General features: G+C 58.9%; 1 protein-coding gene across 5 annotated transcripts; it reads left to right on the forward strand.

Annotated features, from left to right (window-relative positions):
• Positions 1–6,631: 6,631 nt before the first annotated feature.
• On the forward strand, positions 6,632–15,892 carry LOC309839371 (A-kinase anchor protein 17A-like). 5 transcript variants are annotated; one of them, XR_014298506.1, is made up of 7 exons: positions 6,632–6,744; positions 8,344–9,121; positions 9,747–9,895; positions 12,743–12,983; positions 13,973–14,928; positions 15,177–15,446; positions 15,576–15,892. XR_014298506.1 is itself a non-coding variant. In XM_082681135.1 (6 exons), the coding sequence occupies exons 2-6, from the start codon at positions 8,360–8,362 to the stop codon at positions 15,199–15,201; spliced, it is 2,133 nt and encodes a 710-aa protein (XP_082537261.1). In that variant the 5' UTR covers positions 6,632–6,744; positions 8,344–8,359; the 3' UTR covers positions 15,202–15,892. The 5 variants fall into 5 exon arrangements, 4 of the variants coding, with proteins under 4 accessions (XP_082537261.1, XP_082537263.1, XP_082537264.1 ...); XM_082681135.1 differs by having other exon boundaries at positions 15,177–15,892; XM_082681137.1 differs by having other exon boundaries at positions 15,207–15,892.
• The last annotated feature ends 809 nt before the right edge of the window (positions 15,893–16,701 follow it).

The following is a 16,701-nucleotide window of genomic DNA, read 5'->3' on the forward strand; positions in this document are numbered from 1 at the left end:
CTCATCAGGCTATGTTGTCCATGAAATCTCCCCATCCCCCTGTTCCTAAGCAACCTTAGGTAACCTGTCGTGGTACCCTGGGTCCTTTCTCATGGAGTGTATTTGATTCTTGTGATCTCATCATTAACAGGGCTAGACACGGATCATCTCTCCTGGTGACCTCACCTCCAGACCACTTCCAGTGACTGGGGTGGTGTCTGTCTCCTGTCGACCACCCCTTAGGTCTCTGTATCTGCAAACCCAAGCTTACAGATGATTAACGTGTTGTAGTGCAGTCGGGGGAAGAGAAAGGGACGGTGGGAGAAAGTCTCCGAGAGAACCACACACATAATACCTTTCCTTCCAAAGACTTGGAGAGGTGAGGCTGGTACCGTTTACTAAAAAAAAGAAAAAAAAATTCCAGCTCTAATTATGCAGATCTGGGGAGGAAATAATGTAGAGATTTAAGGAACGTTCTTGAGAAATAATGGGGAAGGCACCAAACCATGAAGACACTTTACTCATGCCTACAGACTGGGAACAACCACCCTGAAAATATAGTCCATCTTTGCACAGAGTGAGGAGGGAGGGCCCTTGCTAAACCAACCTTCTGCTCCAGGAAACACTGTGTGTCCCTCTGCGATCGTATGATGGACCACACAGGCGAGGGGAAGTGGGAGATGAAATCGATCTTAACGCAGCAAGATATAACCGCAGCCTCCACTTGGGTGCTGACGGCTGGTGTATGGTTCAGCCTCTCCTGGACCCGCCAGGATCTCGTTGTCCTGGGGACCCCACCGGAGGGCTCTCTGATCTCCCCCAGGGAAAGTCCCATAAGGACATTTGGCCACTCCTGCCTGGGCTTGTGCAGAGGGTGCCTCTTTGCACCAGGAGGCCACGTTCCCTTCAACTACCTTCCACAAGCCCTGCTGTACTGCCCTTAAAGCTCTCGCCCTGTTCTCATGAGGGGACCCCACCCTCGCCCTCCCCAGGCTTTATGTCACCCTTTCTCATCTTCCTTCAAAGCACTGCCATAAATTGTAGCACTCCTGTGCTTTGCTTGTGCGTAGTGAAGACTTAACCTGACCCAGAGACAGGCCTGTCTTTGCCCTCTACTCCCGAGAGGTGACCTCCAGGCCCCTGCAGTGTCCTGCTTCATAGGCGTGTCTTTGTCTGCTTGGGGACGTTGGCTGCTGGACCCTTTAACGATGCGATTTATGATGGGGACTTTGGGACATGCCATATCAGTTCCAAACTCCAGGAGAAGATGGAGACTACAAACATTAGTATCCTGAACGTCTGGAGGGGGCTGGAGACTAAAGGACAGCCACGTGGTTGAGTACCAATAATACTGGATGCTGAGGCTCAGGTGAGTTTCCCTAGTGGACAATATTCTGTGCATATTGTCACACATTGATGCGTGCACGCATGGATGGGTGGCTGGCTGGCTGGCTGGATGACGGGTGGGTGATGGATGGGTGATGGACGGATGACGGATGGATGGATGGATGGATGGATGGATGGGTGGCTGGATGGATGATGGATGGCTGATGGATGGATGACGGATGGATGGATGATGGATGGATGGATGGATGGATGGATGAATTGGGGGGTGGATGGTTGAATTGTGCCCAGTATCTTCTCCTGTACCAGGGATGCACCTCCAACATCATGGTTTTTCCTGCTCTAGACTCACCCGGGGCTCCTGAGTTTACAGGACAGCTCCCTTAAGGCTGCAGGCACCTCCAAGCTAAGTCAACCCTCCTGGACCCACCTGCCTCCTTCCTCTTCCAAACTGCACCTTCTTCTGTTGGTTTCCCCTCAGTGCATGTCATTGACCTCACCCGGTGGCCAGAGCCTGGGACCTCAGAGTCATTCTTATCCCACCACCCCTGACCCTTGTAACCCAACCAGACACCCTTGATCAATCCCTGAGTCCTTTATCCCAACCTAATCCCCTTTCTCCATCTTCGACAGTGATGCAGTCACCCACCCCAAACTACTGATCCAACAGTCTGACGTCACCGTTGAGTACCACCGTATCATCACAACAGCAGGGGCGTGTAACATATCTGCAGCATGAGGTCTTCATGTAACACTCAGAGAGTGAGTGGGTGAGTATATCTGTGCCTGACTCAGCATAGAGGTTGCTGTCACGGCTTACCCAGCGTCCTGTGTGTGTGCGTTAGGGCTGTTTCCAATGTCAGGTCTTCTAATGCAGCCAGAAGTATTAATTGCACATATGCCTTTTATACCTACAGGGACTACATATATATATATATATATACACACACACACATATATATGTATATACACACATATGTACCTTATATACGCATACTATATGTGTGTGTGTGGCCACACGCGCACGTATGCAGAACTTACACATATGCTTTTGTATATCTGTGGGGAATAATTCTATAGTCTGAATTACCCACACTGAGGCTGGAGACTCAGAGAATGTGAGCACTTTAAACATGGTACTTGAGAGATTTTGTGGAATTTACTTTTGAACATCAGGCTAATTTGTACCGCCAGCACCAGCAGAGGCGAGAGTGCATTTCTGCAGAGTCTTCAATGGTGGGGTGCCTTTTTCTTTCTATTGTGCTGCTTACGGCATGATACATTGCGTAGAAAGTTCTGGAATAAATAAGAAATGATCTAACAGGAGACTGAGTGGCAGAAGGTGGACTCCATAAATAGGGGAATGTTCATGGGAAATGACTACTTTGCTGAGGATGGATGACCCTTCAGACCTTGGCTTCACATCCAGACCAGAGGATTAATATGGTGGAGCTCTTGCCAGTGTTCATTAAGGAGGTGGGTGCGCCACCTGGTGGAAAGGGGTTGTTTTGAATAAAGTCTTGAGAGGCATGGATCTGTGAGGTGGATGGAGAGAGGGATGGCTGGATGGGTAGGTGGATCGATGGGCAGATGGACAGTTGGGTGAGTGGGTGGATGGAAGGATGGGTGAATGGATGGGTGAGTGGACAGATAGGCTGATGAGTGGGTGGGTGGGTAGACCAGTGGATGAGTGGATAGACTGATGAATGGATGGATGGATGGATGGATGGATGAAGAGACAGACAGATGGAGTGTAGAGGATGAATGGACAGATGAATGGACACACAGGTGGATGAATGGATGGATAGCCAGACAAATGGTTGGTTGGATGGATGGATGGATGGGTTGTTGGATGAAAGGACAGATAGGTCAATGGATGGATGGATAGATGCATAGATGAATGGATGGATGGGTGGGTGGGTACATGGATGGATGGGTGATGGACAGACGTATGGGTGGATGGGTGGAGGGTGAATGGACACACAGATGGATAGGTGGACGGATGGATGGATGGATGGATGGATGGGTTGTTGGATGAGTGGCTGGATGGGTCAATGGATGGATGGGTAGATGGATAGATGAATGGATGGATGGGTGGGTGGATGGATGGATGAACAGATAGATAGATGTATGCATACATATATACATACATTTATAGATGCCCATACTAACACCAGGCACTTTTCTCGAAGGAATGGATTAACAGGGTCCCTCGATATGGCTCAAAGTGAAAGGAATGCTGATACAGAGCGGGGAAGGTGTCTAACCTAGAGGGAAGTATCCGAATCTAGATGGAAGCCAGAATTGGAGTAGCTCTGGGTTCAGAAACAGGTGTCCAGCTTACTGTTCTCAATTCTCGCAGTACCTCATTGAATGCCTACATCCAGCATGAACCTGAGTACCTCTGCATCAGCTGTAATTAGTTACATGAAGATGAGGGCACAGCGGAGGAGGGTGGGTCTAATCTAATGTGTACGGGGCCCTTATGAGAAAAAGACGGAGACACACACACAGAGGGAGGACGATCCTTTGAGGATAGAGGCAGAGATGGCAGGGAAGCTGCCACAGGCCAAGGGACACTGGAGATCGCCAGCAAACCACCCAAAGCCAGGAGACAGACCTGGGACAGATCTTTCCTTGGAGCCCTCAGAAGGAACCCACCCAGCCCACACCTTGATTTCAGGCTTCTGGTCTGAAGGGGGTACATTTCTGTGCTGTCTGGGGTAATGTGTTACAGCAGTCCTAAAAACTGAATCGAGTGATGATAAGAAAATCACTGCTTATTTAAGCACGAGAGGAGGTCATTTTCTGCGTGGGGTAAAGAGGCATGTTTTTCTGTGATTAAGGAGGGCTGAGGATCCATATGTTGATTCCAGATGTAGTAGTCATGTATGGCTGGGTAACAAAGGGCTCCAAACGTAGAGGCTATAAACAACAGATGTTTACCATCTCCCAGTCTCCCTAAGTCAGGCGTCCAGGCCCCGGGCTAATGGCGTCCTCTGCTCAAGGGTTCACCGGGCTGAAATCAAGGTGTCAGCCGGGGCTAGGGGTCTCACTGGGGGCTTGGGCTCTCTTCAAAGCTCAGTGCTTGTTGGAAGAATTTCAGTTTCTTGTGTTGGGGCATTAAGACCGTCATCTCCCAGAAGCCACCTGCCAATCCCTGCCAAGTGGTATTTTTCCACCAGGCAGTTTGCTCCCTCGAGGCAACCAGGCAGTTTCTCTGCTGTTTCAAAGCTCTCCGACGTCTTAGCCCTGACTCCAACACCTGATTAGGTCAGGCCCATCCAGAATAATCTCTCCTTCCATTAGCTCGAATCAGTGGATTATAGACTTAAATTACAACCACAGAATTCCTTCACCATTGCCATATAATCCTGGGAGCGATATCTCATCCTATTCCCAGGTCCCCGTCACGCTCAACGAGAGGGATTTATATACCCACGCATATACCATGCCAGGACAAAGGATTCAGGCTACAGGTAATTGGGAACTTTGTTTTTCTGTTTCTGGGGTACATCCCCTGGAGGAACATTTTGCTCAAAACTGTAAAAGGATTTTCCTTGAACATTTCCCAAATTATTACAATCATCTCTTAGTCTTGCCGCTCCCGAAGAAGTGAATACCTCATTTCTTAATTCACTTTGCAAATTGCTTGGTAGAACACAGCGGAAAAGCAGTTTCCAAATTTAACAGTTCTCCAGGGAAATAAGCAAGCCATCCACATGCAAGCAGCCTTTGGGAGAACGGCTTTCAAGGGAACACCAAACACCTTTACGTTCTCCAGAAGAAGACAAAAGAAAGCAGAAAAGATACATACCCCACTGAGAACCCTGCCTGTGTTCAAAGAGGGACCCCCCTACCTGGGGGACCCTGGAGCCTCCGTTTCCTCCTTGTCAGGTGGATGTCATGATTATATTTGACTATATGGGTAGCATTTAATTCGACTACATATCTCACCCATAGCAGACACCCAGCAAAAACCCAGGAGCCTCTTTTCAAAACTCCACCTGACATAGGGTGGAGTTACCCACTCTCGCCCCTTCTGAAGCAAATGCTTTGGCACTTTCCGTGTTGAAAAACAGAGGGTCTGTGCTCTTGTTCTCCGACCCTGGGTTGTTTATTTTTTAATAAACTTATTATTTTTATTTTTGGCTGTGTTGGGTCTTCGTTGCTGTGCACTGGCTCTAGGCGCACGGACTTCAGTAGTTGTAGCACGCGGGCTCAGTGATTGCGGCTCATGGGCTCTAGAGCGCAGGCTCAGTAGCTGTGGCGCAGGGCTTAGTTGCTCTGCCGCATGTGGGATCTTCCCAGGCCAGGACTCGAACCCGTTCCCCTTGCATTGGCAGGCGGATTCTTAACCACTGCACCATCAGGGAAGCCCCCAACCCTGGATTTTCAATGTGGGGACTTGTGACATATTTGGGGCATCAGAATCACATGCCTTGTGCAGCGCCTGGCACAAAGTGGGAGCTTAATAAATTGTCATTTGTTAATTTATATCATAAAATTATATGTATATTATTATGCATAAAATATATGTAACATGTAGTTATGCAAAAGTTCATTACATATGAAATACGTTGCATATAACGCCTAAAGCATATTATTACTTATTTACATTTAAATTTTAGATATTATTAGGCTTCACCTTAAAATGATAAAATACATAAAGTATATGTCAAGTAAAAATAATCGATATGTAATTTGTGTCATTTTCAGATATTAAAAATAAATATTATAGAAAAATAAATGTTAAAATGTAAAACATTCAAAATGTAAAAATACTATATGTTTACACTAACATTGTATTACATATGTAGATGTAATTACCTTATAATATAATAACGTTATGCAACGAATCAATTCCTATAGTAAATAAAATAATCAATATGTAATTAGGTAATAGTTTATAACGAAATTATATTACATATTATGTGCGATGCATAATTATAATAGAAATTTAGGCCCAAACACCTGGTCCCGGTCCTAAGGCAGGTGGCCTCACACTCCTGCCCCAGGTGTGGCCTCCGCCTGGACCTGAACACAGGTAGCGGCCTGGGGGCGGGGTGGGCTCGCGCATGAGCAGTGCAAAGCCCGGGGGGGGAGGGGAGGCCCCGGCCTGCACCACCCCGTCGTCTCCGGAAGTCCCGCCTCTGAGGGCGGGACCAGGGCCTGGAGGAGAAACAGGGAGCCGCCGCGCGGCCGTTTCCGCGGGCCCCGGCGCCGGAAGCGGATATGCGTCACAGGGGCGGGCGGCGGCGGCGGTGGCGGCGGCGGTGGCGGCGGGTCGCGTTGGGGTTGCCTCCGGTGGACGGTCGCGACGCGGGGCGGGGAGGCCGCGCCTGCCAGGGTCGTCGGGGGCCCGCGGAGAGCTGGGGCCAGGGCGGCGGCGGCCTGGGACGCAGGCGGAACCCCGCTCCGGTGAGCGCCGCCCGCAGCCGCCTCCGCCCGCGAGCCGGGCGGGGGTCTGGGAGCGGGGACCCAGTGGCCGTGGTATCAGAGGGCCGGGGTCTGCGGGGCTCTCGGGAACAGGGACCCAGGGGCGGAGGACCCAGAGGTCGGGAGTCTGCGGGCGGCCTGGGGGCGGGGGTCGTAGGCCTGGGGACCTGGAGTCTGGGAATCGAGGGCCTAGGTATGTGAGGAGCCGGGGGAGGGGGACCTGGGGTGACGAGGTAGCAGGGGCCGAGGTCTGCGGGGATCTTGGGGCCGAGGACACTGGGGGCTGGGAGAAGAGCCAAAGGCGTCCGGGGAGACGGGGGTTCCCAGGAGGCCACTGGTACCGGGGGGGGCGGTGCGGGGGGTGAGGGCAGGGCCGGTGACAGAGAGGGAAGGAGGCGGGGCCGGGAGCTGGGGGTTCCGAGGTTAATGGGGTTGGCGGGGGTTACAGGCAGCGGCCCGGGACAGGGAAGGCGGGAACTGAGGGGCGGGGGGGACAGTTAGAGGGGCTGGAGGTACTGGGCACCGCGTAGGGTTAGCTGGGGGTATCCGGGCAGCGAAGGGGCTGGGGGTCGCGCCCAGGATGCAGGAGAAGCCAAGCAACAGGGAAGCTGGGAGTACCAGGGCTCCCGGCAGGCAGGCGGGGGAGGGGGTAGGGTGTCCGGCGCTCTGGTTCGGGCCCTCCCTGCGGCCTTTGGGGTCCTGTGGAGCGGGGAGTCACAGGTCTCAAACCAGGCCAGAGCTGCTCTGCAGTGCCCCTGACCCTGCCACGTGGCTTTCCTCCAGCTGGGACGCCCGCACCCCTGGGGTTCCTCCTGGATCTGGGGCGGGAGCTCCGAGAGCTAGCGGGTGGGCGGGCAGACCGGCTGAGGCCGCCACCTGTAGGGCTTGGTGTCCATGGGTCAGGCTTTCTGGAAGCAGGCACGTCTCCCAGCAGGTGGGAAGAGCTGGGGGAGGAGGGTAGGAGGGGCTCCCTCCCCTCCCCCGGTTTCCAAAAGGTCACTTTTTATGCTTTATCTGGGAACAGAGAGGGTGCCTCTGCCCACAGTGGGGAAGTTGAAGTCGATGGCCCTTGGCTGTTTTTTTCAGCCTGAAACTTCTTTCCTGTTTCTTCCGTGGAAACACAGGGCCACCTCCTCCACAGACCCTGCCAGATGCCTGTCCTGAGCCGTCCCTTCCCTCCCCCGTGAGGTGTGTGCACCCTCTGGTGGAGGTGGCGGGTGGAGTCGGCCTGCCCCGTGTTCGCTGAGGGCAGCGACCGACCCCGCCGAGCTGGGCTCCCACTGCCCTGGCCCCAGGAGAGCTGCCTCTGGGTACTGGGGGCAGGTCAGCGCTGCTGGAGGAGTCGGGCTGCCAGCTGTGCCTAAACGTTTTGTCGGCCCGTTTTCTCCCCTGCTTTAGTGTAATCTCATTAAAAGCACCAACGTCTCGGGCCGAGGGCCTTTCCCTCTGTGGAGGCCCGTGTGCCTGACGTACAGAGAGCGAGCAGACTTGCCTCCCTGCTCCGGGCCCGCGGCACCGGCCAGCCTGGGACACCTCGGCCCGGTGCCCGGCCCTGACCCGTCGCGCACGGTTGTTTTTCAGGCCCGAGGTCCCGGCTATGGCTGCGGCTACCATCGTGCACGACACGTCCGAGGCGGTGGAGCTGTGCCCTCCCTACGGCCTGTACCTGAAGCCCATCACGAAAATGACCATCAGCGTGGCGCTCCCGCAGCTGAAGCAGCCGGGCAAGTCCATCTCCAACTGGGAGGTGATGGAGCGCCTGAAGGGCATGGTGCGCGACCACCAGTTCTCCGCGCTGCGCATCTCCAAGAGCACCATGGACTTCATCCGCTTCGAGGGCGAGGTGGAGAACAAGAGCCTGGTCAGGGCCTTCCTGGCCTGCCTGGATGGCAAGACCATCAAGCTCAGCGGCTTCTCCGACATCCTCAAGGTGCGCGCCGCCGAGTTCAAGATCGACTTCCCCACCCGCCACGACTGGGACTCCTTCTTCCGGGACGCCAAGGACATGAACGAGACGCTGCCGGGCGAGCGGCCCGACACCATCCACCTGGAGGGGCTGCCCTGCAAGTGGTTCGCCCTGAAGGAGTCGGGCTCCGAGAAGCCCAGCGAGGAGGTGCTGGTCCGGGTGTTTGAGCGCTTCGGGGAGATCCGCAACGTGGACATCCCCATGCTGGACCCCTACCGCGAGGAGATGACGGGCCGCAACTTCCACACCTTCAGCTTCGGGGGCCACCTGAACTTCGAGGCCTACGTGCAGTACCGCGAGTACGCGGGCTTCATCCAGGCCATGAGCGCCCTGCGCGGCATGAAGCTCATGTACAAGGGCGAGGACGGCAAGGCCGTGGCCTGCAACATCAAGGTGAGGGAGGGGCCCCCGCAGCGCGGGCAGGGCCCCGTGGAGAAGGTCCCCGCGGCAGGCCGCGCCCTGCAGGACGGCAGCCGCGGGCAGGGGAGCGGGCGGCCCCGTGCTTCTCTCACAGAGCCTGCGTCTTCAGGGCGCGCGAGGGAGCCGAACGTCCTCCCGTGGCTGCCAGGGTGACGGTCGCCCTGGGAGGAGCTCCAGCCGGGCCCCCAAACGTCCCTTGAAACGAGGCGACGGTTCTTTTACGGCCGCGCACTGTGCCCCGTGCCGCCTGGGCGGGGGAGGCGCGGCAGCCGGCCTCGGGGCCCCAGGGCCCTGTGGCAGGAGGAGAGAGGGGCGCGTTTCCCGCCGGTACCGGGGCAGGGCGTCGGGCCTCCGGGTACGCTCGTGCTCCCGGCGCTGTCCCTGTGGTTCGTGGTCCCCTTCCCCTCTCGGGAGAAGTGGGGTCCTGAGCGCTGACCGTGAGGCTCGGGACCCGTGGCCACGCAGGGGAGGGCGTCCCGGGAGCCCCTTCCCTGCGCTGAGTCTGGGGGAGCCGGCCTCGCGCGGGCGGGGCTGTCGCCCTCAGGGAGGCTCTCCGGTCGCCGGACCCGCCCCAACCTGCCCCGTTCTCCCTCTGAAGGTTTCTTTCGATTCGACCAAACACTTGAGCGACGCCTCCATCAGGAAACGGCAGCTCGAGCGGCAGAAGCTTCAGGAGCTGGAGCAGCAGCGGGAGGAGCAGAAGCGCCGGGAGAAGGAGGCGGAGGAGAGGCAGAGGGCCGAGGAGAGGTGCGTGCGGCCCGGGCCGCTCGGGGCTCCCGCCTGGGCCCCGTGCGCGCACCCGTGTGCGCATGTGCGGGCGGCGGCGGCGGCGGTGGCGGCGGCGGGGCCAAGCCCCCTACCCGCGTGGCCCTGCCCAGTGCCCTGGACGGGCCTTCCCCCTCCGAGCCTCCCTGAGTGCCATGCGCGGGTCCTGCTGACACAGGCACGGAGTCTTGGCTGTTTTGCAGGTTTTTGCGTTCAGGCTGAAGCTGCTTTTAAGTGAAGTAGAGAACTGATGACGTTGGCGGGTTTTTGCAAAAACGCCTCGTTTAGGTCTGTAAAGTAACTGAGGTTCACGTGTCTAATGGCAAACTCGGGGGACGACCTTTCCCCCTTTTATCTTTTGCTTTATGAGTTATAAGAGCAACCTGACTAACGATACTACCTGGATTTTAGAAAACAAGGAAAGATTCTTCTTGGTCCATCACGGCTGCTGTGCGCTTGGTGTTTCTTTCCAGCATATATATGTGTGTGTGTGTGTGTGTGTGTGTGTGTGTGTGTGTGTGTGTGTGTGTGTGTGTGTGTGTGTGTGTGTGTGTGTGTGTGTGTGTGTGTGTGTTACAGTCAAGGTGTCGTGTGTTTTGCAGAGTGTTGTTCAGTCTTAGGTGTGCGTGATCTGGGCAGTTCATTGTTCACCAGTCTGTTTATCTGTTGCCTGAATTGACTTACCTCTTGCCCTGGCTGTCGGGTTCCTGTTTTGTTTTCCCTTCTTCACCGACAGCACTAACACAGATGCGGAGATATCTCGGCGGGTAGCAGTTCCTTTGTCTGCACCGGAACCCAGTTCCAGGGTAGTGCGTCCAGACCATGCCGCTGTTCTCTGCTCAGCCCCACGTGGCTCCCGCGGGGAGGCGGGGATGCCTGGGCTGCAGACAAGGGTGTAGCCGTTGGTCGGGGGCCAGGAGCCCCGGAGTAAGGCCGTGGGTGCAGAGAGAGGAACGGGCGTCCAGGGAGTGTAGGCTGTGCTCGCTGCGTGGCTGCCCTCAGGAGGCGGCCCTTGGCGGGGACGGTTGGGATCGTGCAGTGAACCGGGCCGCAGCGTCAGCACGGCCCCCTCAGGCAGAACCGGGAAGCGCAAGTGGCGTGTGGACCACCCACCCGCCCTTGTCCCAAACGGGCCTTGTCCTCCCTCTTCGAGGTGGGCCGTGACCACAAGCCCCCGAGCTGGGGGGTGTAGAAGTTCCCCACGGCCTTCCTAAAGCAGCTCTGAGGTCTCGTTAAAGGCAATTTGCTTGACCTTATGGCAGGAAAAGGGGGTGGGGAAACGGGACTGAGAGTGGCCTTGGAGGACACAGAGCAGGACACGTCCTGGTGAGGACCCGGCCTCGCAGCCCCAGGGCGGCGCCTCGGCTGTGGCCACGGAGCGTGGCAGGGCTGGCCTGGCACGAGCGGTGGGCCTGGGAGGCGCCCAGGGTGAGCAGTGGTGGCCAGGGCTGTGGGGCGGAGCCTCGGCGTCTGTGCCGCATCACGGGCGCGCGTCTCTGGGTCCTTCGGTGTTCATAGGAACAGAGTGCAACTGCCCAGTAGCGGTCGCGTTCCTGGTCGTGGCACGCCGTGGGCCATGAGCTCCACAGTTGAGAGCTGTGGGCACTTGAGGCCCGTGAGGCAGCTAGTACCCGCAGCTCTTGACGGACACCTGCTGCGGGAGGCCTTCAGGTGTGTGTGGCCTCCTGGACGCCGGCACCCTCGAGCTGTCCTGCTTCCCCGTGTTAGCTCGGCCTCGGTGCCCAGCTCGCCCCCTCCTCTGCGTCCGGATGAGCTTGGGTCCTCCCGCCGCCTCCTCCGGGCCTGGCACCCTGGGAGTGATGTCGGCTCTTCTGCAGACAGTCCGCCTTCTGGCCTCAGGGGTCTCCTCTGTGTCTGGTCCTTCCCGCAGCGACCTCGCCTCTCTGCTGTGCCGGCCCCACCGGCAACTCAGCGAACAAAAGCTCGCAGGAGATGCGGGTGTGCCGGGTGGACACATCCATTGGTCTTCAGACCTTCCCTGGGGGTCTGGAGCCATCCTGCTTTCGGTGGCATCCTCATTTCCGAACGAGGAAGGATGTTGTTAGGGTCTAGGCTGGCGGGTGTGGTGCGGGGGTGTTTATGGAACAGTCGCTGTCTCCAGGGAGTGTGTACGCAGTGATCTCGCAGGGTTTCCCCAGGCAGTGCGTCCTCTCGGGACCCCTTGATCGGGGTACACCCCAAGGCAGACCGGGTCGGGTTTGCGTCCCCGTGCCTTTGTCGTTTCCACTACTTCCTATGAAAGGCCATGCGGTACAGTCTCTCGTGTTTGGTCTTGCCCTTAGCTCGCTGCTTCCGGAACCTTCCTGCGGCTGTGTATGTTGCCGATTCCCTCCCGCTCAGGGCCCGCGGGTTCCCAGGGTGTGAAAGCCCGGGCCGGGTGTCTCCGCTGCCGCTGGGGCTGGGGACGGTGCAGCACGCTGGCTCTAAGTTCAGGGTGCGTGCGGCCAGCGGAGGGGCCTCGTCGCTCTGCGTCGCAGCCCTTTCCCCGTCCGTCCGTCGTCGCCCCTCCGCCATCCGGGTGCCTCTTGTTCAAAACTCAGCGGCCGCTGCGTCCTCCCTGGCCATCCATCCCTTTCTTCACGATTCCGGGCTGGGGTCGCACTCAGCGAGACTCTCCCGCGGATGACGCCAGAAAGTCGCAGCCCCTGAGCGCCGCGCTCCTCGGGGTCCCCGGATGCGACTGAGGTTTCTCCGGGGAGGAAGCGCCGCGATGCCGAGCCCCGCGGCCGCCACCCGGGTGCCCTGTGGATGGCGCGCCCTCGCGCGTGCGGCCCGCGGCCTCACGGAGCCCGTGTCTCGCTCGCGCAGGAAGCAGAAGGAGCTGGAGGAGCAGGAGCGCGAGAGGCGGCGGGAGGAGAAGCTGCGCAGGCGCGCGCAGAGGCAGCGGGAGCGCGAGCTGCGGCGCGGCCAGCGGAAGCTGGAGAGGCTGCAGGCGGAGGAGCAGCGGAAGCTGCAGGAGAAGATCCGGCTGGAGGAGCGCAAGCTGCTGCTGGCGCAGCGCAACCTGCAGTCCATCCGGCTCATCGCCGAGCTGCTGAGCCGCGCCAAGGTACCACCTGCCGCGCCTGCGGGACACGGCGCCCGGCCCGCGGGTGGGGCTCGTTGCGCGGGACGACGCTTCTGGCGTCCCCGGGTCGGCGCTCCACATCCGCGCCCTGTGCTGAGGGAGCCTGCGGAGCTGTGGGTCGGCCTCCCCACGTCCAGGCCTCGCAAGGGCCGGCCTGACGGGGAGGGGGGCGGGGGTTAGGTGGCGGGAAGTGGGGGTGGGCAGAGCCCGCCAAGGGCCGCCCGCCCACCCCCGGGGCTCACTGGGGCCGCGCTGCTCAGGCCCCGTCAGGTCAGCCGCCCTGGGCCGGGGCCTGCCGGGGGTCGGGGCGGAGGCCGGAAGATGCGCGGTCCTCGCCGTGGCCCCGGGAAGCCAGGCGCCTGGAGCCGGGCCGCGCCCCCTCGGTCCGCAGCTGCAGAGCTGACAGGTCTCAGCTGCGCTGTGCGGACGGCCCTCCCGGTTTCCGCACCTGCTTCTCCTGGAGGCCAGGCCGGTAACTGCCGCGAGCCGGGCCGGGGGCGTGGACGGACCTTGCTGGGCGCGCCTGGTGCTCAGGCGGGCCACGGAGTCAGGCGCGGGGCGACCCTAACCTGTTGTCTGGTTACAGTTGTGATCAGTCCGCGGGAAGGAGCGTGGCGGGCGCGCTGAGACCTGTGGCAGCGTGTTCTTGTTTCATGGTGAATATTGAAGACCCTGAACAGGCCCGGCCCCGCGCCTCCGCGCCGTAATCTCAGTTCCCCGTGGCCGGCGACCTTCGCACCGACAGCAGGCGCAGAAGGCCCGCCCCGGGGCTGCGGCGAGGAGCTTTGCCAGGGCTTTCCTCCGCCGGCTGGGCAGGACGCCCGGGCGCGGGCAGGTGCGGCGGGCCGGGCTCCAGCCGGCCGCCCGCCCACCCGCCGGGTCCCCCAGGCCGGCGTCTGCAGAGCCGCGCGCCGCGGAGCGTCCGTGCGGGTTCAGAGCCCAGCTCAGGCGCGGCCCCCTCTGTCCCGCAGGCCGTGAAGCTGCGGCAGCAGGAGCAGCGGGAGGAGACACTGCGGCTGCAGCAGCAGGAGGAGCGCCGGCGGCTGCAGGAGGCGGAGCTGCGGCGAGTGGAGGAGGAGAAGGAGCGCGCGCTGGGCCTGCAGCGCCGGGAGCGCGAGCTGCGCGAGCGTCTGCTCAGCATCCTGCTCAGCAAGAAGGCGGACGGCGCCCGCGCGCCCGCGGGTCTGGGCGCCGCGCACGCGCACCTGCTGCAGCCGGTGCTGGACATCCTGCACACCGTGTCGGCCGGCTGCTCGGGCGCCGCCCCGCCCACGCCCACGCCCACGCCCACGCCCGGCGCCCAGCGCGAGGACCCGCCCCGGCCGCCGGCCACGGGTCCCGCCCAGAACATGAACGGCGGTGCCGCGGACGAGGCCCCGAGCAAGGAGGGGCAGGATCCTCGCCGTGTCGCCCCCGACGACGGCCCTTCCGAGAAGAGGTGCCCCGGCGTCCTCGCCTGCATCCCCGACAACAACCAGCAGCCCAAGGCCGCGCCCGCTGTCTGCGAGCAGAGCGCGCCCAGGAAGGACGCGCGCTCCGAGCAAGACAAGTGCAACCGTGAGCCCAGCGGGGGCCGCGGCCGGGCCAGCGGGGACCGGGGCAGCGATGACGGGCCCAAGCGGGAGCGCAGCCGGCCGCGGCGGGCGGGCAGCCGGGAGGACGTGAGGCTGCCCAAGGAGCGGAGGTCGCACAGGAAGCGCTCGCACCAGGACGGGAGCCCCCGCCGGCGCAGCGCCAGCCCCGAGCGCGAGCACGAGCACGAGCACGAGCGGTCGCGGAGGTCCCACAGCAGAGACCGGCATGGCCGGCGGGAGAGGAGCCGGGACCGGGACCGCAGGGGCAGCTCGGGCAGGAAGCGCAGCCGCCACCGACGCAGCGAGAGGTCGCGCTCGGGCTCCCCCAGCCGGCACCGCAGCACCTGGAACAGGTAATGCACGGAGGGCCCAGGCAGCAGCCGTCCCGGAGGACCAGGACGGGGGGAGGGGGGGCGCACGTCCTGCTGCTGCTCGCTGCCCCCCACGCCACCCCGCCACCCCCCCCCCAGCACACCCAGGGAGCTCCCTGGTGAGGAAGGCACCGCCTCCAGCCTCCTCTCGCTCGTGGCCGTGGGTCTAGTTTAGAGGCATCGTCCCCGGTGACGAGCTTTCGTTTCCCTTAAAACTGTTGATCCAATAGCTTTAACGTCAGCAGTCCTCTCTGAATCAGGAGGAACACGTAGGCCGCCAGCCGTGAGAATTGCAGACCACCCCACCCTGGGCACACAGGCTGGCAGCGCCGAATCCCCGCACCTGCTCGGAGACGCCTCTCATAGTCACTTCACGGGAGCTGCCTGTCGCGTCACGGGGATGGACTGTCCGGTGTGGCGGCCACAGCCCCATGGGGCATGGAAAAGAGGAAGCCTCGCCCTGCGGGTGTTTTTTTGTTTTTTGGTTTCTTCCCTCTTTTGTAAGTTTAACGGACTGGGAACAAAGTTTGGGTGGGATGCCAAAGGAAAATGGCTCTGGTGCATTTAAGTCATCGGCGGGGAAGCTGTACGTTCTGCAACGCGGAAACTCAGACGTGCCGTCTTTTTAGGTGTGGGCAGGTGCGGAAGTGGTACGGAGGGTCCCAGAAGCTCACTTTTCTACAAATTCAAGTAATTCAACGTAAAAAAAAAAAGGTTGATTAAAATTAGTTTTGGTTCCTAGTCAAGGTTAGCCTGTGTGGTTTTTTTAAGAAACCGTTTTGCTAAATTATTTTTACTTGGAGCGTTTCAGATTTAATGCTGCAAACATGTTAAATTTTATAATCGTTGGCTTCTCTGAGTGAAGCTCAGAAATACTTAAAAATAGCTGTTATCGTCCGCCTTAGGAGAGATGGTGTTTATTCCAGTTTGCCTTTTTATGGTGAAATAAAATCCTTTTCCAATGAACTAATGTTTCCCATACTTAATGTGTGTTCGCGTTTTTAAGTTCTTTGGGCTGCCTCACTGACCTGAGCGTGATTTGGCGTATCTGAAATCGCTGGTTTCTAAAGATTCATTTCACATGCTGTCACTTTTGTAAAGTAACTCCCTGGAGGAGAACACGGGTCCTGAGATTCCTTCAATTTGCTTGCCGGGAACATAAAAGTGTAGCAAGTTCACGGAAGCAGTCTTTTTAAAGCTACAGTGCCATTAAAAAAAAAAGACTTCAAGTGGTTCTCTCCTCACCTTGAGTTGGGGTAGCAGGTAGGTGTCAGTGCCCCTGCTGGGACCCCGAGCTGCAAGTGATCCCTCCGTCTGTCTGTGTTTTAAGTCAAACGCAGATGTTCTCAGCACGTGGAGGGCAGTTATATGCTTTCTCCACCCTAGTCACATCATCGTCAAGATCTCAGGTCGGCACAATAGACTTGCACTTTCCTTCTCTGCGCTGGCATTGGTCTGGTCTGTCACCAGTCGAGGTGTGCGTGCAGGACGTGCTCAGATGCCCAGTGATTGGAGATGCCTCTCAGAGGTGCACACGGGCAGCTGTGTCAGGATTCCTGCAGCCTGGCATTAAGTGTTTTTTGCCCCATCAGCAGCTCTGAGAAAGTCGGAGGACTGGGTGTCACTCTGGGTGCCCAGGATGTGTTGCTGGATGAGACAGGCCCCCTGAAACATGGGAATCTTGAAGGAGCAAGTACAGGACTGAGGAGCAGGCCACGTGGCATCGTGTGTGTATGTAGGGGAGGTCTCTGAAGT

This window comes from Grampus griseus (assembly GCF_964374135.1).
Source record: "Grampus griseus genome assembly, chromosome: X".
NCBI lineage: Eukaryota > Metazoa > Chordata > Mammalia > Artiodactyla > Delphinidae > Grampus > Grampus griseus.